Source organism: Alexandromys fortis, unplaced genomic scaffold (genome assembly GCF_014885135.2).
Source record: "Alexandromys fortis isolate MF-2015 unplaced genomic scaffold, M_Fortis_MF-2015_v1.1 scaffold_1, whole genome shotgun sequence".
Taxonomy (NCBI): Eukaryota; Metazoa; Chordata; class Mammalia; order Rodentia; family Cricetidae; genus Alexandromys; species Alexandromys fortis.
Window position 1 is genome coordinate 28,648,518 of NW_026067927.1, and position 23,401 is coordinate 28,671,918.

General features: G+C 39.6%; 1 protein-coding gene across 1 annotated transcript in view; it reads left to right on the forward strand.

Annotated features, from left to right (window-relative positions):
• Positions 1–47: 47 nt before the first annotated feature.
• Positions 48–23,401, forward strand: part of Cenpp (centromere protein P) — a 178,066-nt gene continuing 154,712 nt past the window's right edge. Inside the window, exons 1-4 of the mRNA XM_050144468.1 lie at positions 48–451; positions 3,398–3,576; positions 7,559–7,647; positions 19,059–19,147. Of these exons, the coding sequence (XP_050000425.1) occupies positions 345–451; positions 3,398–3,576; positions 7,559–7,647; positions 19,059–19,147 (464 nt within the window). The 5' untranslated portion in view covers positions 48–344. The remainder of the gene's footprint in view (positions 452–3,397; positions 3,577–7,558; positions 7,648–19,058; positions 19,148–23,401) is intronic.

The following is a 23,401-nucleotide window of genomic DNA, read 5'->3' on the forward strand; positions in this document are numbered from 1 at the left end:
TGCTTCCCGGGACCGCCCCCTCAGTGACGAAAGGGCTCGGGCCGCTCAAAGGCTGCTTGAGGGGCGGGCGGCCGCTGGAGCTCGTCGTTCGGTTTGGGACGAACCACCTCCCCGAAGCGTCGGGAGTGTCTAGCCACCAGGCGCCTCCTTCTGAGGGACGCCAGGACCTAAAACGGAGGTTGAGGGTGGGGCGGATACGCGTCGCCAAGCAGCCTCTCCCCCGCGAGCTCGCGAATGGTCCGCGCCTCGAATGCGCGCGCGGCTTGAAGCTCCCGGCGAGCGAGGCGCCCTGACAAAAGTTGTGGGGCGCAGCTTTTCCTCGGCAGTGCCGCGCTCCGGGTGCCATGGACTCTGAGACCCGCCAGCTGCGCGCCCTGGAGGCGGAGGTCGCAGCGCTGCAGCGGGAGTGCACCATGCTGCCAGAGCCCTGGGAGAAGACGTCCGGAGCCTGGTACGTGGCTCCTGTCCCCCTCCTTGGGCCCGCGCGTCGTAGCACCCGGCCGACTTGGCAACCTCATGACAGCTCGGGGCTCCGACTACCTGCACGCCGGGTCCTGAACAGTGTAGTGGGAGACCTCCCGAAATGTCAGCTTGAGTCAGTATCGATTCCGTGAGGACAGTGACCTCCGAGTGTGAGCCCTGCGTTTGGGGTTCATGGCTTGGTTGTAATCAGCAGAAAATAGTTTTCTTAAGGGTTAGTTTTGCCCGGTTGATGACAATCAGTAGGAAAGTCTTCCTTTTCTTTAAGACATCTCGTCTTCGGGAAACAGTATTTAGTTGGGCTATTTTTTATAGTTTTGCAGATATTCTTACTCTGTAGGTCAGGAATTCACTCAACCTCACTTCAAGCTCATGATCCTCCTTCAGCCCCCACCCCCAGCGGTCGGGTTATTACCTGAACCGCCAAGCTTTGCTCTAGTTGGCATCCCTTAACTCTGGTTTCATGGATTTGTTCTTGTGGTTCATCTAACTATAGTAAAGGGTCTTGATCATTTTGTATTATGCTAATAACGTAAGGGTTGGGGGTATATAGCCCTGTTGCAGGGCAGCCTAATATGGACAAGAATCAGACACGGGTGGTGGGGATGGGGTGGGGGGGTGGGTGGGGGGTGGTATAGTTAATGACGACAGAAATGCCTGAAAAACAGCTTAGGTGAAATAAATTGGAAAGTGTGATGATCCTCTGATTAGGTGATACTGTTAACACCTGTTTAAAGGTAGTGACCCTGAGGGCCAGAGAGTTAAATAGGAAAAATCCAAAGTCCAAGCATTCTCTTCAATTCAAAGAGAAGAAGAAAGAAGGAAGCCTGGAATTAACAGTGATTAAGTATCTTAAACCTGAAAACAAACTACCTTTATTTTATTAGGTATAATTTGGTACACTTGCAGAGAATGGGATTTTCCTGTGTTGAAAAGAACCTTGGAGTGCAGGAATTTGTGGAGAAGTCTTAGAATAAAACGAGAAAGTTTTTTTTTTCCCCCCGAGACAGGGTTTCTCTGTGATTTTGGAGCCTGTCCTGGAACTAGCTCTTGTAGACCAGGCTGGTCTCGAACTCACAGAGCTCCACCTGCCTCTGCCTCCCGAGTGCTGGGATTAAAGGCGTGCGCCACCACCGCCCGGCACGAGAGAAAGTTGTAACTGATAAAAGAAAAAGAATTGTGCCCTGGCCTATATGTATCCTCTTCCACAAGCAACCATGTGAGACACTTGCTACTGATTCAGGTGTGACCCACATATTGGAAGCTATGAGTTGGTGAGACCACCAGACTGACTCCACCCCCACTTACCAAATTAGAATTTGTATTTTATCAAGACAGCCTGGCCCTATACTCTTTGTATACACACTTAAAAGTCTGAGAAATGAAAGCTGGGTGGTGGTGCACACCTTTAGTCCCAGCTCTTGGGAGGCAGAGGGGGGGGGGATCTCTGAGTTTGAGGCCACCCTGGTTGAAGAGTGAGTTCCAGGCCAGCGGGACTGTTAAACAGAAAACCCTGTCTCAAAAAACAAAATCAATCAATTGATCAAACAAACAAACAAAAAAATTGAGAATCACTGTGTCTGTCTTACCATAGGGGAAAATAGTTTCTTTACTCACCACAAGATGTCGATATAACACAGTAGACTGTTTATGTAGAATCCTCAGTAATAGAGCTGAAAGTTAGAAGAATTTAGATCAGGGAAAATAGTAAATGTCAGCCCAAAGTGTGTGCATTTAATGTGATATTTTTCTCACCATGGTGAAGGAAGGTTGAGGCCTGTGTACCAAGCTACTTAATTTTTAAAATGATTATTGCATGTGTATTGTGTGTGTCATGGCCCGTGTATGTTGTGGCAATATATGTGGAGGACAGCGTATAGAGCAGACACTTTGAAGTGTCATTTCTCTCCTTCCAATGGAGATAAAACTTCTGTGTCAGATTTGGGCAATAAGTACTTTTGCCTACAAAGCCATCTTGCCAATCCTCCAAAATGCTTTTAAAATGATCTTAATGGTTGAAAGGATTGGCAGCTGGAATAAAGTTGTTTAGTTATATCCATGTGCCCACACTGATTCCAAGATTGCGTACCTTCAGATCCTGACTTTGCTATTGGTTGAGTGATCTTGATTTAGTAATTGCCTCCTCCTGTGCTTCAGATTTTCTCATGCTAAAATTTCTTTTGCCTAATTGCTTCCACTGCTACATTGACTAGAAATGATGAGGTATATTCCTTTTCTTTAATTTTTTTTAGTTAGCATACAAAGTAGTTGATTTCATCATGGCATCTTCTTACATATATGCTGTTATCTTTTGCTCCCATCCATTCTGTTTCGGCATCCCCCAAAGCTGTTTCTCTTGCGCGTGCGCACACGCACACTGCACACACACACACACACACACACACACACACACACACACACACGGTGAGGCGGAGAACGAGAATTTTAAATCTGGGTGAGAGAAAACAAATAGTATTCATCCTTTTGGCTTATTTCATTTCATATGATTTCCTTTTATCTCCATTTTCATGAATTTCTGAAATGTTCCCCCCATCTGTCTCTGAGTAGAGTTGATTAGTAGAGTTGATTTTTTTTTTCATACCATTTTACTTGAAAGTCCCTAAGATCAAAAAGCTTCAGAAAGTCCTGTTCTTGACTGCATGTATGTCTATGTACTCTGTGTGCCTAGTGCCCACTAGAGACCAGAACAGGGCATCATATCCCCTAGAACTAGAATTAGACTTGTAAGCCGCCATAATTGGGTCCTCTGGAAGAACCGCCAGTGTTCTTAGCCTCTGAGCCATGTCTCTAAGCCCCACCTTCAGTACTAGGGTTAGAACCTAGAGGACAATTTGTATACTAAGTAAAAAAACACTTAGTAGTCGCCAAGTAACTATTTCTGATATTTGCTTTTCAGGAAGTCATTTCAAAAATTTCCCCAGTCAAATTCTGAGGGATGGGAATCCTTGAAAGACCTGAAAAGCCAGCTTGGACATTTAAAATCTGAACTTTCTTTTCTAAGTAAACTTACTGGCATCAATATAAAGAATTATTCCAAGATTGAGGACATTACAAACACTGAAGTGACGGAAATGGGTAAGTATTATTTTTTAACCTGGATGTGATTTTTAAAATTTATTTTGGATGTACATTGGGGCGGGGTACACATGTCACAGTGTGCTTGTGGAGAGCAGAGGACAGTTTTTGGGGGTCTCTTTTCTTTCCACCTTGTTGAGGCAAAGCCTGTCTTCTAGCGTCTGCTTAACACTCCCCAGGCACGATGGCTCCCCTTGCAGATCCCCCCCCCCCGCATATATTCCAAGGATCTAATGTAGGTCCTGATGCTTACAAGGCAAAAGCCCTACCAGCTGACCAAACCCCTAGACCTATTCTTACTCTTTACTTAAAAAAAAAAAAAAAATCTGGGGGCTGGAGAGATGGGTCAGTGGTTAGTCCTGAGTTCAGTTTCCAGCAACCACGTGGTGGCTCACAACCATCTGTAGTGAGGTCTGGTGCCTTCTTCTGACCTGCAGACACACACAGAGACAGAATATTGTATACATAATAAATAAAAAAAATCTGTTCACATTTAGAAAATACTGAAAGTATCATGGGAGGGTGAATTTGCTGTGATTTCATTCCATATTTAACAAATGGCTCAATCTGAAGCTAATTATTTCAGATGATTTTCACTAAAAGAAAGCTTTCCAGCCTACAGTACCTTCTTTTTCTTTTAATAATTCTATACTTGAATAATAATTATTAAGTGACATGCTGGTTTCTACATTACACAAAGGCATGATACACATATATTAAAATGAGATGTGGCATAAATGCATTTTGGGGAATAAATATTCAAAGGAAAGAGGCTAGGATAAAATTTTAGAATTTTTTAATTGTTTATTTTCTTTGGGTGGCAGCATATAGATTTTTTTCTCTTTTGTATTCCCATGTATTCCCAATTTTCTAGAAAAATAAACTTTATTACTGCAATGAAAAAAAGGCCTATTCAAATTTAAAAAGCACTTAAAGTTTATTATAATGTGTATATATGTAATTCATATATGTATTGTATACTTTCATAATGAAAAAAGCAAAATTTAGACTAAAATCACAGTATTTATGTGGCCCTAAGCATCTCATTTGAAAATTAAAGTGATCTATGTTGTTTCTAAGATTACATTCAAGATTCATCTTTTACCACATTTTGACTTTTTATTACTTTTTAAAAATTACATTTATATATTTATGTGTGTATGTGTGAGCATACATGACTTGTGTCAAAGTCAGAAGACAAACTGAATTGAAAGAGTTGGTCTTTCCTTCTATGTGGGTTCCAGGTATCAAAGCTGGGCCCCCTTTTTTAAATTTTTTTAATTTATTTTTACTGAGCTCTACATTTTTCTCTGCTCCCTTCCCTGCCTCTCCCTTCCCCTCCAACCCTCTCCCAAGGTCCCCATGCTCCTAATTTACTCAGGAGATCTTGTCTTTTTCTACTTCCCACAAAGCTTGGTGCCAAGTGTTTTGATGCCCCCAAGCCACCATATAATAAGGCTGGTCCTTTTTTTTTTTTTTTTTTTTTTTTTTTTTTTTTTTTTAAGAGACAAAGCCCAAAATCACCTGGATTTTCTTCAGTACTATGGGGATTTTTTTTGTTTTTTTGGTTTTTTTTTTTGTTTTTTGTTTTTTTTTTTTTTTTTGGCAAATGGTGTGGAAGTTGGTTCGAGACAGGGTTTCTCTGTAGCTTTGGAGTCTGTCCTGGAACTCCAGAGAGAGGTAGATGGATCTCTGTGATTTCGAGGTCAGTCTAGTTTACAGAGCGAGGACAGCCAGAGCTACACAGAGAGACCCTGTCTCAAAAAAAACAAAACAAAACAAAAAGAAAGAAAAAATAGTCTGTGGTAGAAGATAAGGGAAACTTTCAAGGTACTATAAAATTGGGACATCTTGACTTGGGTGTTCGGTACATGAGTAAACACATGTAAAAATGATAGAGGTGTTAAGAGTATTGCATTTTAAGCATTTAAACTGTACTTGTGATATTTCAAACATACCATTTGAACTCATTTTTGTACTAGGTTTTTTCTTTGGTGCCACCAACTAGCTCTAAATCATGACATGGAGATTTATTAGTTTTGAAAGCTTGACCTAGCTTAGGTTTGTTTCTAGCTAGCTCTTTTAACTTAAATTAACCTGTTTCTCTTCACCTGCATTTTGCCTTGGGGCTTCTTACCTTTTCTTTCTGTATACTCTGTTTAGCCTATGGGCACTGCCTGGCTGGCTGGCCTGCCCTGAGCATTTCCCTCTTTTTCCCCTTACTCTCTCCTCCTTCTCTTGTCTCGTTCTCCTATTTATTCTCTCTGCCTGCCAACCTTGCCTATCCCTCTTCTGCCTAGCTATTAGCATTTAGCTTTTTATTAGACCAGTCAGGTGCCTTAGCAAGGTGAAACAACAACACATCTTTTCATAATTAAACAAATGCAGCAGAAACAAATGTAACACTTTTACACAATTAAAGTAATATTCCCCAGCATAAACAAATGTAACACATCTTTGCCTCGTTAAATATTCCACAACACATTTTAGTGGGATTTTTGTTGTTGTTGTTGTTGTTATTATTTGGTTTGGGTTTTTGTTTTGTTTTCATTTGTTTAAGATGGTATCTCTTTATGTAGCCCTGGCTAGTCTGGAACACAGCAATCCTCATGCCTCTGCTTCTCTAGTGCTGGGATTAAAGATGTGCAACATCATGCACACCTTTAGTGGACATTTGAGGAGTAAGAAAAGTAAACACACAGGTTTGTTATTGTTTTTAGCTATGGTAATGTAAAGGACCATGAAACCAAAGTAAAAGAGGCATGAATATCTAGAATTGTAGAGTACAGTTTATAGTTCTGAGTTTTGGAAAATGCCAATTGAATCTTTGAAATGTGAGTTAGAAAGGTGGACATATTAATGGGTTAGGACAAAAATAACTTCCTCCTGGCTGGGAAAGTACCTTCTGTGTCGTAATACTAGATTCGGGTGTATATCAGGAGCCAGAGGCCATCCATAATGCTCCATATATGATTATAATGGTATTGAGCTCGTTTGGAAACTATAGGAAAAAACAGCTAGTATTACTCTGGTATAATTGTGGTGATCACAGTAATGTCAAAATAAATCCACAAACAAGAAGATAATATTGAAAAAAATTCATATAGGCAAGATGGACGACTCAGCAGATAAAGGCCCTAACACCCAGCCTAATAATGACCAGAGTTTACTCACTGGAACCCACATAGTAGAAGAAGAGAACTGATCCCTCAAGTTGTCCTCTGACCTCTACATGCATCACACACACTCACACACACATAGACACACATACACATGTGAATAAATATGAAAAAAATTTAAATAAAGGCTGGGTGTGGTGGTACTTGCCTTTAATCCCAGTTTTCTGGAGGCAGAGACAGGCCAGTCTCTGTGTTTGAGGCCAACATGGTTTTTACATAGTGAGTTCCAGTATAGCAAGGACTATATAGAGATACCCTGTCTCAAAATAAAACCAAGTAAATAAATCAAAAAAATTAAAACATATGACAGTTAACATGATTCAGACTTATTTAGGGTTATGCAGTGTGTGTGTGTATGTATATGTATATGTGGTGTGTTACTTACCTTAACCATAGATAGACTTGAGAACTTGAAAGTATACATTTTTTGTAATTCTATTTTATAAGACCAATTTCTTTGACATGATCATACAGATTTTTTAAAAATTTCTTTGTTTTATGTGTGTTGGTGTTTTTGCCTGCCTGTATGTCTGTGAGGGTGTCAGACACTGGAGTTACAGTCAGTTGTTAGCTGCCATGTGGGTGCTGGGAATTGAACCTGCGTCTGAACCTGGGTCCTCTGGAAGAACAGGCAGTGATCTTTACCCCTGAGCTATTGCTCCAGCCCCAGACCTTCCAGATTTTTTTTAAATTGACTGCTAATGTATACCTTTATAAATCTACTTGCAAGTAGATAGTCATGTAAATAAGTATTTGAAGAAAAGAATTCTTTTAAGTAAAATATTTAATTTTCTAATTAACAGATACAAAGAAAGTTCTACAGAGACACAGATTATCAGGAAGTTGCAGCATGGTTACATTTCAACTGGAATTTCAGGTTCTGCAAATTGAGGTAACTTGAGCATATGTGGTAGCAGATTTTTTTCCTATGAGAAGCAGTTCCCATACTTAGTCACTGCAGAGGTTGAGATGAGACAGAGTGTGTAAGCCAGGGTTCCTGTATAGCACATTTGTGCCATAAAAATCTTTAGAGTACCTTCTTGTAGACAGATTTTTTTTTTTTGGACCACTAGCTCACAAAAAACAACACAGAGATTTAACACTTAAGAGATTGGCCTTATTTTAGGCTTATAAATTCTTACAACTTAAATTAATCCATATCTTTTAATCTACATTCTTTTACATGTGTGGCTCACATGTAATACAGCAAGCAATACTTCTTCATGTTGTACAAATATTCTACAACATCCTCTCAACTCATGGAATTGGTGCTGAGCCTATATGTGCTTTATTTTAAGCCTGGTAGGAAATGGTTTTAGGCTCTCAGTGGAAGTCTCTGAGGTCATGCAATCAGTTTTGCATGCTGCCAGCAGTTAGCTGATGGGGAAACTATTATCTTTTAATTATTTTTTGTAACAAATTTCCTAACAGTTATTTGAAACAACAAAAAATACTATCTTATACCTTTTCTATGTGTCAGGAATGTGGGAGCAGCCCAGTTGGGTGTCCTTGTGTAGGGTCTCTCAGGTGGCCATCATTTTGGGGTCACAGCCATGTTGAAAGGTCCTGCAGGTTATTTTGGATTGCCAACAGACACAGAAAGACGTGCCTTTGGCTTAGACTTCAAGGTAGTGTAGTAGATAGAATGGTCATTTGTAACCCTGTGGGCAGGAATAGAACAGCTAAAGCAGAACAGGCTCAACAGCCAGAGGCTGCCTCTGAAAAGAGTCAAATCTAGTCATAAATTTGAGAACCAGCCTAGCTGGACACATGCTTTGATAGCAGAAGTTTCAACCATTTGGTTTTGCCATCTAGGTTTATAAGAAATTTTTACAAAGAACAGAGCCAGGAAGGATAGAAAGGCTGCCTTGGGCTCATATCAGGTGGATGAAGTGTGGACAGACTGTGGTCACCTCAAGTTCTGTAAACAAGCTGTACTCAAGCATTCAGTCTCAGGTGCCAGGATTCCTTATTCTAGCTGGTATCCTCAGCCATGAAACAAGCCCCAAATTGTGTCTTTTTTTTTTTTTTTAACTGGGACAGATGTCAGTGACTCTGTTAGTACCCTGTGTGTACATGTCAGAGAACCATATAATAAAAACAATTCAAGCATGAGGTTCAGATTTGTAAGCTTTGAGCTTCTTCTTCTCTGGGCTGTTAATGTCACTTGCTGATACTGGCCTGGGACAGGCTAAGGATGGGTTGTGGAATATCTGACAGAGCTCCCAACAATCACTCACTTCAGTACCACCCTTCGGTATTACCAGTATGACCAAGAAAACACAGCATGGTGTTCCAAATACCAGCTGAACAAAATACATTCGTTAATTCAAAAATGTAATTCTCATCTCAAATGAGATACAGTAAAGTGGGGAGATCTCTACTATAGGCCTAAGATGCTCTCTGGTGACGTTCTTATCCTGCTAGGTTGGTGGAAGCTAGTGGTCTGTCGAAAGTTAATAGGTTCTAAATAGTTTTTATATGTTAGTCACAGAAGAGGGAAAGGAATAGCTATTTGGGTGACTAAAAGTAGCCCAAGAAAAATTGTAATTTGGCTGTGGACTTGAAACATTCCAAAATCTCTACAATCATCAAAGCTCTAATCAGTCAGTCTTGCAAAAGATTTCATCTTGAAGGTGTCGCTTCTTTCTGAGAACTTTGACTCATAACAGTTAACATTTTCACATGTTAAGGCATACTTGATGAGTGATCTTTTTTGAGACAGGGTTTCTCTGTAGCTTTGGTGCCTGTCCTGGAACTAGCTCTTGTAGACCAGGCTGGCCTTGAACTCACAGAGATCCTCCGCCTGCCTCAGCTTCCCAAGTGCTGTGATTAAAGGCGTGTGCCACCAACCTTAGGGCACTACAGGGTCACTGAGGCAGTACTACATGAAGATCTCTGTTAAAGACTGGACTGGAGCATGAGCCCAAATTGATTATTTCATCCAGTTTGAACAGCCTGTTTTAAGACCCCATGTTTTCCTTTGTGTGACCTAGGAACTCTTAGGTTTTTCTCATTGTAAAATAGTTGTATAGTCTGACCAACTGAATTTTCTTTGTTTTTGGCCAATGTTGTTTCTCACCTCAGATTGGTACTATACCGTCTGTTTTCCTGCATGGTGGTGTGCATTTATAGGTGCAGACTAGCCTGTGGCAATTTGGTGGCATCAACCCATGTTCAGCTTCTTCTCTTAGGACTTTTTTTTTTTTTTTTTTTTTTTTTTTTTTTTTTGATTTTCGAGACAGGGTTTCTCTGTGGCTTTGGAGCCTGTCCTGGAACTAGACCAGGCTGGTCTCGAACTCACAGAGATCTGCCTGCCTGCCTCCTGAATGCTGGGATTAAAGGCGTGCGCCACCATCGCCCAGCTTAGAAGCTCTTAGGATTTCTGTAGTCTAGTATGCAGACATGTCTGGTAATTGACTCTGATATCCTGTTGTTGGCCTTAAGGTCTTGTTGGCGTTTTCTGTTACAGATGCTTATGTCTTTGTCATGTGTATTTCAGCGCGGATGTGTGAGTTCACATGGGTCCGAGAAATGAAGACTCAGAAACACATGAGAATGAACTTAGCCTCTGTGGCTGCAAGGAGCTCAGTCTCAGTGAATTGAAGCTCCTTCCCTTTTCCTCTCAGCATCTTTATTTTTTTCTATATTTACACTTCAGCTAGTAGATTCTCATATCTCAAAACAAACTGATAGAAGCTTCTGACAATACAATGCCAGGTGCAAATACTTGATTCATGAGGTACCATGGTTTCCTAGGTTTCCTTTAAACCAAGTTTTGCATAGGCTTTATATCCATGGGAAACTTTCAGTCAAGAATCACAATTGGGCAACAAAAGGTATTTGTAAAGGAAGGTCTAGAGGCTGTGTGAAAACTCCAGAGCAAGGCCAGGTATTTCGTGGTTTCATGGTTTGTGGAGGTTGCTTGCTATCCCTCTGGTGCCAGGTTTGCGGGACATTATATCATATGTCTTTCACAGTTACTTCATGGTTTTCTGGAGAGAAGTTTTGTGAACAAAACAAGGCTTGTTTTGAAAAGTTTGTTCGCAAATCCAATTGAACACAGACTATTCCAAGTTTGATCTGAACAAGGAGTTAAGTGGAGCTGTACTTTTCAGGATGTGTTGTGTCCAAAGATTAATTATGTTGTCATTAGTGGGACTGGATACAAGAGATTACTCAAATAACAGTGTTAAGTTGTGTACTTTTGTCACTGTAGGCCAATGAAAATTCAGGGCAAAAAAGCATTAGGCACAGATAATGGTTTCTGCCTTACGTACCTTAAGGATACATAAAAATGAGAGGAACTATTGAAATTCTTTGAGAGACTGAATACTGCAATTCAGTCTCCAAAGAGACGGTATTGTTCATATTTAAAATTATATAGGCATTTTGATGACTACTTAGTTTTTTGTTAACAATGTGCTGTAGAAAAGCGTGCTTTCCTTGGCTCTCGAGAGCACCCATTTTCTCTCTGGACCTTTTAAAATTTATGACTCTTAAAGGAACACTGGCGAGTAAGATGTTGGAAAGAACTGCAGATAGCTGTGGAACTAATGGGGCCTTGGGGATCACTTATATAGGAGTTGTCAATAGTTTTTGGACAAAAGCATTTTTTATATTTCTTTGCTTCTTAGAATTTGAACAAAAGGAAGTAATGAGGATTTTTTTTTAAATTAATTTCTTACTTTAGTGGGGTGGGGGGTGGGGGTAAGGTCTTGCCTTCTTCAGCTTGACCTTGAACTCATGTTCACCTGCTTCAGCCTCCTAAGCACTTAATTTCCAGGTGTGTGCTGCCACACTCACTGTGTAGGTAGTAGAAGTCCTCCTTATAGATTTACTAGGTTCAAGGCCGAAGAGATGGCTAAGCAGTTAAAAGCACTTGTTGCTCTTACAGAGGACCTGGGTTCAGTTTCTTTCACCCACACGATGGCTCACAACTATCTGGAACTCCAATTCCAAAGAATCTGATGCCTTCTCATGACTTCTGAGGGCACCAGGCATGCACATGGTACACATATATACATGCAAACAAAATACTCATACACTTTAAATAAATCTTTTTTAAGGTTCTTCCTCCCCTGCCCGAGACAGGGTATCTCTAGCTGTCCTGAAACTCCCTTTAAAAATTAGAATTGTGAGGTCAAAGGAAATGTACATCTCTTCTAAAATGGTTTTACTGTTGTGCTGGTTAGTTTTTATTGTCCTAGAGTCACCTGGGAAGAGAGAATTTTGAGATCATATTGGCCTGGGGATATATTTATGGGAGATTGTATTGATTGATGCTTGATATAGATGACACTATCCCTAGGCAGGTGGTCCTGAAATGTATAAAAAAAAAATCTAGCTGAAGCAGGCAGTAGTGGCACAGGCCTTTAATCCCAACACTTGGGAGACAGAGACAGTCATCTGAGTTCAAGGCCATCCTGATCTGCACAGCGAGTTTTAGAGCAAGGGCTACACGAAGAAACCCTGTCTCAAAAAAAAAAAAAAAAAAAAAGAAAGAAACAGCAACAAAAATATCTAGCTGAGCCTAAGCTAGTGAGCAACCCAATAAGCAGCATTCCTCCATGGTTTCTGCTTTAAGTTCCTGCTTGAATTCCTGTCCTGACTTCCCTGAGTGACTGACTGACCTGAATGTGTAAGATAATATATTTTTACCCTCCCACAAGTTGCTTTTGGGAATGATGTTTATCATAGCAACAGAAAAGCAAACTAAAGCAAATGTTTTTTTTTTTTTGGTTTTTTTTTTTTTTTTGCTGTGTACATTTTTACTGTTGATATTGATAGAAAAAAAAAGTAAAGACAGAATGTGTTGGATTTTTTTTCCTAAAATCAAACATTCCACTAGAGGGAGATATTTAGCTGTCAGAAAATTAAAAGATATAAATCACACATTTTGATCATATTAATACTTAGTTTTGCATAATAAATATTATTAATACAGCATTTGAACCAAAGTGCTTGACCTAGTTAGGGTTACTATTGCTGGGCTAAAACATCATGACCAAAGCAACTTGGAGGAAAGGGTTGGTTTACACATCCACATCACTGTTTATCATAGACGGATGTCAGGATAGGAACTCAAACAAGGTAGGAACCTGGAGGTAGGAGCTGCTGCAGAAGCCCTGGAGGGTGCTGCTTACTGACTTTTCCCTCATGTCTTGCTTAGTCTTCTTTCTTATAGAACCCAGGACTATCAGTCGAGGGATGGCACTACCCGTAATGGTCTGGATCCTCCTACATCAATCATTAATTAAGAAAATTCTTATGGAGACATTTTCTTTTTTTTATTGAACTTTACATTTTTCTCTGCTTCCCTCTCTGCCTCTTCCCTCCCCCCTTCAATCCTCCCCCAAGGTCCCCATGCTCCCAATTTACTCAGGAGATTTTGTCTTTTTCTACTTCCCATATAGATTATATCTGTGTAAGTCTCTCTTAGTGTCCTCATTGTTGTCTAAATTCTCTGGGATTGTGGTTTGTAGGCTGTTTTTTTTTTTTTTTTGCTTTATGTTTAAAAACCACCTATGAGTGAATACATATGATAATTGTCTTTCTGGGTCTGGGTTACCTCACTCAAAATAATGTTTCCTAGCTCCATCCATTTTCCGGCAAAATTCAAGCTGTCATTATTTTTTTTCTGCTGTGTAGTACTCCATTGTGTAAATGTACCACATTTTCCTTATCCATTCTTCAGTTGAGGGGCATTTAGGTTGTTTCCAGGTTCTGGCTATGGAGACATTTTCTTAATTGAGGATCCTTCCTCTCAGATGACGTTAGTGTCTGTCAAGTTGACTTAAAACTAGCCAACACAGTGCCCTTAAATTCTGTTAGTAAATTATTAGAAACAAAGATGGGGAAATCTGTGTAGAGAGTATCAGGCATTGCTTTAGTTGGTGCAACTCTTGTCAAAGGTGTTTGTAACACAAAATTCATTTCCTCCAGCTGACTGTCCGGTGTTGTCAGCACTGCTGTGTTTGTGAAGAATTTTCAGTTAGAACTAATGTGCACACAGATTCAGTCTTCCATAGCCCGTGCAGTATGAGTCTGAAGGATGGTAGTGTGTGTTTACATAACTTCTCTCCCTGGAACAAAAATACTAAAAAGTAACAACTATTTTTTTAAATGAAGAGTATACAATTTCATCACCACAGGCTTTAAAGGTAATCAGCTTATTTGAATATATGAATCTAGACATTGAAATCCTAATATATTGTGTATCATGAAGGTACAGATTTTTGAAAGCAAGGAGGTATCTTTCAGCCCAGAAAGACTTGATCTAGGAACTAAGGTGACTAATAATCAACAGCTACCAAAAGTCAACCTGAGACATTGTCTAAGTTCCTTATATCATGTCAGTGATAGATAAAATTGCAGATGGAGGAATAAGCAAAGTCAATGCAGATTTATTGATGAAAAATGAGACATTAAGGAAAAGTTAGAGAAACTCGTCCAAGTGTGAAGTGTCCTGAGAAAGGGGAAATTATAAGCTGCATGTCTGGTGGTTTCATACATGACTTATTACAGAAACTAGACAAAGACTAAGATAGTTTTTGTTGAAATTGTTCAATCTCTAGGCATGTTCTTGGGCCAAGCAGGCCAGGAGGCAGCAAGCTCTGCAAATGCCTCCCTGGCCCAGCTGGAGATGATCACATGCTATTTGCCCGGTAATGATAGTGATCATTTATGGAAGCCCATATCTATCCATTTTTAAGTTTCTTTGTTAGCTGCCAACCTTAGCTGACCTGCTGGCAGCCACAAACACGGGCTAGTATTGCAAGTTGCTTACCCTTCAGTTGTTGCTGGTCTCTGACCTTGTCTTGTGTCATGCTGGCTATTGATTGAATTGTGCTCTCTTTGAACCCTTGCTTTTTTGATCAGCTTGTAGTTTGACCATAGACCTTTTCCCTTACTGCCTATGGGAAACTGAATCCTGCCTTAAAAGTATATACAGTTTGAAAAATTACTATCTTTAAAAATGTTTGGTGGTGAAGTGGTAAGGGTAAGGTTGAAACATGGTCTTTTACATTGTTGCTCAGGCTGGTTTAGAACTCACTGTGTATTCCAGTGTGGCCACTTACTTGTGTCAGACCGCCTGCTTCAGACTTCTGAGTTGCAAGTATGAGCTACTACTATACCTGGCTCTAGAGCCCTTTTCTTAACGATTTCTGTTCATAGTTCTTAAATCATAAGAGTCAGCTGAGACCTGCTGTTAAAAGGACCAGGATAGAAAAATGACCTGGTAGATTGCAAGGAAGTTGAAGTCAGGGGTGTTTATAAGGTCGTTTTCCATATGTATCAAATCAGAAGGAGTGGCATGGTTAACAGTACCAACAGCAGGGCAGGAGTGGAAAACGGTAGCTTGGAATCAGCTTTATGCTGACTGAGCAGAATCTTTAACCTTGTAGGGATACTAAATGTCAAACTGTGTAGACAGGGTAACCTGCCTGTGTCAGTGGTGAAAGGCTTCTGAGTTTTGTTTTCTCCTAACCTTTCTATATTTTATTCCTCTTTAAAGATTTTATTTATATATTTATTTTACTTTATATGTGTGTACACCATGTTCTTACTTGATGCTTAGAGAATCCAAGAGAGGGCGTTGGATCTCCTGAAACTGACATTAAAGAGGTTGTGAGTCTTGAAGATACAGAGAACCTTGGTGCTGTTAACCACTGATCCATTGCTCCAACTCCCTATTTTTTTTCCTTAAAAATTTTTTTAAATATAAGCTTCATTGAGAGAGAGGGAAGAGCAATAATATGGGCAAAGGCGTCAAGACCATGATGGGGAAACCCACAGAAACAGCTGACCAGAACTGGTGGGAGTTCACTGACTCCAGACTGACAATTGGGGAACCTGCATAGGACTAATCTAGGCCCCCTGCATGCAGGTGACAGTGGGTGGCATGGACAGTTTGTGGGGCTACTGGCAGTGGGACCAAGAGTTATCCCTAATGAATGGTCTGGCTTTTTGGAGCCTGTTTCCAATGAAGAGAAACCTTGCTCAGCCTACACACAGAGTGGGAGGGCCTTGGTCCTACCTCAACGGGGTGACATGACAAAATTGTTGACTCCTCATGGGAGGCCTTACCCTCACTGAGGAGCAGATGGGGAAGAGGGGAGGGAGGGGAAATTGGGATTAGTATATAAAAAATATATATTAAAATATATGTATGTGTGTGTAAAAGCTTCATTGAGATTTATTTCCTCCTCTTTTTTCTGCCCTAAGGAAGCACTAATCTGTTTTTTATTTATTGCCCCTCTTTGAACATTTCGTAGAAATAAAATCATACAATGTTTGAAGTCTTGTATCTAGCTCATCCTTGTTATAGCACATGTTCATACTTTGGGGGTTAAATAATATCCAGTATATGGATTACCACATTTTGTCTATTGCAGCACTTGGCTAAGTTGTTTTCACTTTTGGTTCTTTTGATTAATGGCAGTCATAAATACTCACGTGGAGGTTTTTAAGTGGAAATATGGGTTGTTTGGCTGTATCACTAGAAGTGCAATTATTAGATCAAATAGAACTACTAGATAATGACTGGTATGTTCATCACTTCTCTGATTACTGCCTATTTGTTTTTCTTTTTTTTTGAGAATACTTTTTTAGTTTCTATGATCAAACTCACATAGGTATGAACTTACATATTTAGTACAGTGCATTAACCCTGTACAAATGAGAAAAATTAAATTTAACATTTCCAGACCAATATGGCTATAAATTTTTGTGCAGTGCCAACTCAACATGGCATACTGATATACCTTTTTACAAAGTTGACAACACAGCTAAAGTTTACTAAAATCCGTATTGTGCGTGTATGTGCATATGTGTGTGTAGAGACCAATAATAGGAGTATATCATCAATAGATTACTGCCTCTTTGTATATTGTCTTTGGAGAAATATCTTTTTAAAATTTAAGTTGTCAGAACGTCTCTGGTGCATCACTAGGTATGCTAATGCATACTTTTTTTTTAATTTTTTTTTGTTTTTCAAGACAGGGTTTCTCTGTGGTTTTGGAGCCTGTCCTGGAACTAGCTCTTGTCCAGGAACTCACAAGGAGCTAAATGCTTCTGGTTCTGAGGGCAGGGATTAAAGGTATTATGCATTAGCAGCCGGGCAGTGGTGGCGCACGCCTTTAATCCCAGCACTTGGGAGGCAGAGGCAGGTGGATCTCTGTGAGTTCGAGACCAGCCTGGTCTATATAGTGAGTTCCAGAACAGCCCAAGTTACATTTAGAGACCCTGTCTCAAACAAACAAACAAACAAACAGAAAATGTCTGAAATTGTTTTCATTAGTGATGAAATTGGTTCTGGCTTTTGGTAATTATTATAAATTATAAATATCTATTATAAATATTATAAATATCTTTAGTAGTAAGGCTTTCTCTATTTTACTTTAGTGCAGAATCTTTTTTTTTAAGATTTATTTAATTATGTATACAGTGTTCTTCATGCGTGTATCCCTGCAGGTCAGAAGAGGGCACCAGATCGTATTAGAGATGGTTGTAAGCCACCATGTGGTTGCTGGGAATTGAATTCAGGTCCTTTGGAAGAACAGCCAGTGCTCTTAACCTCTAAGCCATCTCTCCAGCTCTAGTCTAGAATCTTATAGGAATCTAAACTGTAAGAATGCTATAAATGAATATTTAGGCAATTGGCTGTTAGAATGATTTCTAGAAGGTCCAATTTATATTTCTGGTGCCAGGTTTGTGTGTATCTTTACTTGTGGCAACCCCTGCCCTATACCAGGGCCTGGCAATACTAGACAAGTACTTTGCCATGAGATCCTGGTAGTAGCATTTATATATTCCTGTTCAGTTGAGATGTCACTTGTTTTTAATTTGCATTTATCTACTACTAGTGAGATCCTAACTTTGCAAATGTAGTCATTTGTTTTATGAGTCTTTTAGTTTATGTCTTTTATTTTTAGTTTTTATCTTTTCCTCATCATGCTTATGTTAAACATTTTTCTCAGTTCATTGCCACACCGACTCTAGTGTCATCTGTGTGACATGACATACGTCATTATCCCGGACGGGAGTTACATGTCCTATGGGACTAGGCATCCTGGAGGTCAATGGCAGACAGCGTGGTATCGGCCGCCGTTGAGGCATAGATGGGTTTCTCGATTAGCTGGCTATGCGGGATATGGGCTTTACACAATCTCTTTTATGAGCTAGTTCCAGGACAGGAACCAAAAGCTACGGAGAAACCCTGCCTCAAAAGATCCAAAAAATTAATAATGATAATAATGATATTCTTTATATCTACAAGACAAAGATTATCTTTTCAGGAACAGCTCTGGGATAGGGAAGCACAGTATGGGAATGTATAAGACTACAGCAGAACCTTTGCCATACACGGGGGTGTATGATGAGCAAGGGAATAAACGGGTTAATGTTGATGGACAAAAAGTGTTATATTATACTTTGAATTTTATGGATAGACTTGCTAGATCTCGACCCCCATGGTGTCTGCTGCATAAAAAGGTACAAAGAAGTATATTTCAGCAGATGCAGAGAGCTGTCAGGCATATTTGGTCACTAGATGAGATAAAGAAAGGGTTAGAAAGAGAGCCTGCAGGAGGGCCATGAAAGCAGCCATGTAAGCGATAATGAAACAGAAGCTTTCTATTCTTAGATAAGATGAAACCACTTGTCTGAGGTTTACGTTCCCAGAGACAAGAGTTCCTCTTCAAAGGGTGTTTTATGTCTAACACCTGTTCCTGAAAATATGCTTTTCTTAGAAATCACTGATGTAACTTAAAGAAGCTTTCATACTGTGTCGACTGATGACACATGACCTTCTGATTTGTTCCTTGTTTAAATGCTATATAATGAAAACATGAATTCAGTAAAATTGCAGCAGATTCCAACCACTCTCTTGTGTATTGTGTCTGTCATCTCCAACCTCGTGCCTTCTTGAGTACCAAGACACTGCTTCTCCCACAGTCTGAGTGGCTCCACTGAGCCGGTCTGTGGCAGTTCATGACTTTTTTTCTAAAGTGACTTTTATTTAGATATTTTGAGTTTTGATATAATCATTTTTGCTAGTTTCTTCCTGTTGTTCATTTAGAAAGTTTTTTAAAAATTCATTCCTCCTAATATTTGTGACTTCAATATTCAATTTATATGATTAATTTGGAAATCATTTTAAGTTTTAGTAACTACTGAGTATAATTTAATCTGCTTAACAAACTCTATTATTTCTCATCAATTTTCTATTTGCATATTTTAAAGTAATTTTGTCTGAAAGACAATCTGCTCTTATGCATAAACTTTTTATCTTTATTTTAGACTAAAGAGAAACTATCTTCTATTATAACTGACCTCAACATAATCATGGAGCCCACGGAGTATTCAGAATTAAGTGAGTTTGCATCTAGGTAAGCCGTTTTACAAATTTAATTGCTTTGTGGTTGATTTTTGCTCTACAGGTTTTAGAATTTTTTATATAATTTTTTGTTTTGTGTTTTTTAATATATTTAAATATTTTTCTTTTTAAAAATTTTATGTGTATGGATGTTTTGCCTGAATGTATGTTTGTATACCATGTATATGCAGTGCCTGTGGAGACCAGAAAACGTCACTGAATGTATGCTGTTGACCTTTCAGCTGGATCTTTTAACACATTAATCATAACTTTCAGTTTGAGACTGGGTTTCCCTCTGTGGACATAACTGGTTTCAAGCTTTCACTCTTCGACCTTACGTTCTTTGTAGCTGAGATTACATGCCAAACCTTAGATATATTAGAACTCCCATTTAACAGATACCAAACTCTGACTCATCTTTGAGTCCAGGTCTGCTGATTGGTTAACAGTGGGTTAAATCTTCTTAATTTTTGGTTGAATGATTAGACATTGCCTGTGGAAAAGCAAACTGAAGCTGAGTACTTGTGGCCAACATTTTATCATGCTGTTAATGTGGGGAACTAACTCAATGGCAGCCAACAGTTGAGCTGGATTTGGGATTATTATGATTATTATTGCTATTTTAAAGATATATTTTTATTTTTAATTATATGTATGTGCACATGAGTTCAGGTATCCTCAGAGTCCAGGAGCAATCCCCTGGAGCTGGAGTTACAGGCCCAGACAAGGGTGCCTAGAATCTCATTTAGGTATTCTACAAGTACTTGGTGTTTTCTTCTGAGGTATCTCTCTGCATCAGGATTTTTTTTTCTTTGTGTTATGGAGGGTGTGTTGAGGGTTGTCTCTCTCTGTTACATAGGCTGCCCTAAAATTGTGATCATCTTGCCCTGTCTTCCCAATGTTGGGTACAGACCACCAAAATTTAGGAACAAGAACCATACTTTATTCCAGCCACTGTGGGGCAAAAAAACTTGCAGCTCACTAGGGCCACGGGTCAGAGTTAAGCTTCTAACACTGAGACAGTGAGAGCTGGTTTTGAGCCTCTTCTTACAGTAAAAATCAAGCACCAGATATGGATCAAAGAGCTTTTACAATCTTGAAGTCAGGCTTAAAATTATGTTACATTTTAAGATTTACACTGTTTTGATTATAGGATACTAACTTAAGATGTTTGAGAAAGCTTGTGGCTGGCACAGCTGCTTTTTGCTGTCCCTTAGAGAATGCAAGGCAGAGAAAGAAAAAAGAGTCCCATCGGAGAGTTAAAAGTTAAGGGAATGCAACGCAGGCAGTTCCATAGAGGTTCGAAGCTAACCTTTGCCCACCATAATCGTCTAGCTGGAAGGGAGGAAGCAAAAGTTAAAATGTTTACCTCTGTTCACGGTAGCTATAGCAGCTCTTAAGGCAGAAAGCAATAGTTAAAAGCTAAAAGTGGCTGTCAGCTTCAGTTTTCCTAGAATGTGTTTAGGCTTACGATTTTTATATTCTGGGTTCTTCTTCAAGTGGCTGAGATTGTAGGCATGTGCCACCACTGATCAGTGTTGGTATAAGTTCACAGACCCAATGAATGCCTTGTCCCTTCCATGGAACTAGACAGATTTCACCTCTGTTCCTCTTTCAGAAACAGTTATTCTTTGTCTTGGCATCAGGAGTGGTCTTAGGCCTCTCCCAGAGGCAGATGGATTGACCTTCTCCTTTCCAAATTCTTGGAAGCCATGGATTTGTTTTCTTTCATTGCTTTGCCATCTCACCTTCAGTCACTTAAAATTTCTGATTCTGACAAGGTTTGAGGCTTCATGCCTATACTTCAGCAACAGTTGATCACTTTTTGCATGTCTGTGTTACTGATAGTTCTTTCTAGACTTCCACCATGGCCAAGTCTATCTGGTACAATGCTTTTGTGTGTGTGGTTCATTTCTCTCAAAGATGGACAAACTGTGACTTAGAAATATTTAGAAGAAATATTTCTTATCGAAACCCATTTATACCCATTCTTTTACATGTTGAGGATAGTTGACTTCATGGTATAGTGACAGAGTAATTAGGATAGAAATTGTTACTCCCAGATCGTGGGGGTCCCCCCAAAACCGTGATGGTGTCTGCACTCTTTTATAAAAGCAAAGAGCCTTTATTCAAACTTAAGCTTGAACTCTCCATCTGCACAACAGTTGAGAGCAGAGAGTGCCAAGCCCAGCTGGGGTAGGGTTTTTATCATAGTAGAGATTGGGTTGAAGGAATTTCCAGGGTTCAGGACCCTGATTGGCTGACATTTGTCTAGGGGTCTTGGCAAAAAGGGAATATGTGAGTTCTGGGCTCAGTCTAGTGTTCTTATCTAATCTTATCTAATGGTTGGAATGTCAGATACTTCCCTTTAGATGTTGGCCTCTCTCTGGGTGGTGTCAGTTTATGGCTTTTTCTGGAACTTGGTGCTGCTTGCCTTGGCAGTTGTGTGACCAGGCTGCCCTGGGCTCCATATTCCCTACTTTTCACAAGTACCAATGACAAGACCCAATCATGGGTCCTGCTTGCCTAGGGAATAGGGGGTGGTATTGGGACCTCAGTACCATTAGCTTACAGATTTTTCTAGGGCAGTGACATTCGCATCAATTGTCATTCTTAAAGCCCTGTAGCTTTTTATCTTTGAGTGCAGTCAGATTATAATCCTGAATGATTTATATAGGAATAATAGTTTTATAAGGCCATATAATACCTTTTTGATTCTGCATAAAGAAGGTCAAGTGTCTTATTGCAGAGTTATTTTGGTTAATAAATCCATCAATTGACAGTTCTGAGCCTATTTTCATAGTATGTCAATGGGCCGTATAGGTAGTCATTTTGTCCCCTATGTAAGTTTTCTTTTGACTTAGCTTCTCAACCAGGGAGCACAGGACAGGACAGTGTGTTCTTTCCTATAACTACTTCCTGCTGACTTTGGGGCATTGTCAGGGGCCAAGAAGGCTAAATGCTAGTCAAAAGCAAAGAAGGAATTCAGACAATGAGGTATTTATCAGAAGCATCTGGTTCGTAGACTCTGTTGAAGAGATGGGGAGCATTCACATGGGCTGGACTGGTCCACATCAGCTTTTAGCAAGTCCAGGACTCGCAATTATTTAGAGCAGGTTGTAGTCAGCAACTGATGCATACATGTGTCTGCCAGGCAAGTGGAAACTTGTTGAGACAAGTTCAAACTAGGAACAGAAGTTAAAATTTATGTACTTAAAGGAAAATAATATTTGAAACTTTCAGGCCCATATTGAAATCCATATTATAGAAAAAAGCAGATAACAGGTATCTGTAAAACAGCAGGAATAGACTCATACCTTTGAGTCCTAGCAAAAACTATAGATTTGGGTTAGAAGCATGTATTTTTTTCTGCTGTCCAGAGAGCCAGGTATGGATTGGACAGCGATGTCTTTGACCTGATAAGAAACACCCATACAGTTTATACCAACATGACAAGTAAAATAAATTACCCAAACGGTAGTATCTTAAACCATTTTTTAAATCAAGAGACCTAGCAGCTTTAGAAAAAGCAAGGTTTGATTTTTAGATATACAATGAGCTAACAATCTAGCTACAGCCTTGTGGAAGGATTTGGATGCCTATTGCTGCTAAGCTGACAGTTTGCTAGCCTAGCCATCAATACTAACAGAGATCCCAGAAGGATAAATAAACTATACCTGAGTACAGACCAAGTTGCTTCCGAATCTATTAAAAATGACAGGGACTAGTCCATTATAGTTAGCCATACCCAGGTCTCCATAGCATTGGAAATAGAAGTATCAGAACAGTTGTCTTAGCTAAGCTTGTATGGTAATTTTTTTTTCCTGTGGAAGAGGTGCTTGGGAAAGACCAACTTTTTGTCCAGGCAAAAGTGGTACAATCAATTTTACAATATCCTGTTGTTTGTACACAGTCTAGGCCAGATCCTGGCAGCAGGTATTGCATTAGGGCATCTTGCCCAGTTGTCAGCATCATCATAATCCAGGTGGAGACATCATGGTGTCCCATAATTCTTGGAACCTTAGGTCACTGCTAAGATCTGGGAGTCTCTGTCTAATATAATAAGCTTTTTAATCACCATTTTAAATGCCATATTATGCAGATCTCTGAAGTATTTGAGGACTGCCTAGCTTTATCTGATTAGACAAACTTTGTTTCTAGGTACTTGTTTTAAGCTTGACTTTAAAAACATATACAGGGAACTAAATAAGATTTATCCCCTATCAGTGCTTTAAGGATGACAATTAACTTGTATTTCCTATCAGTC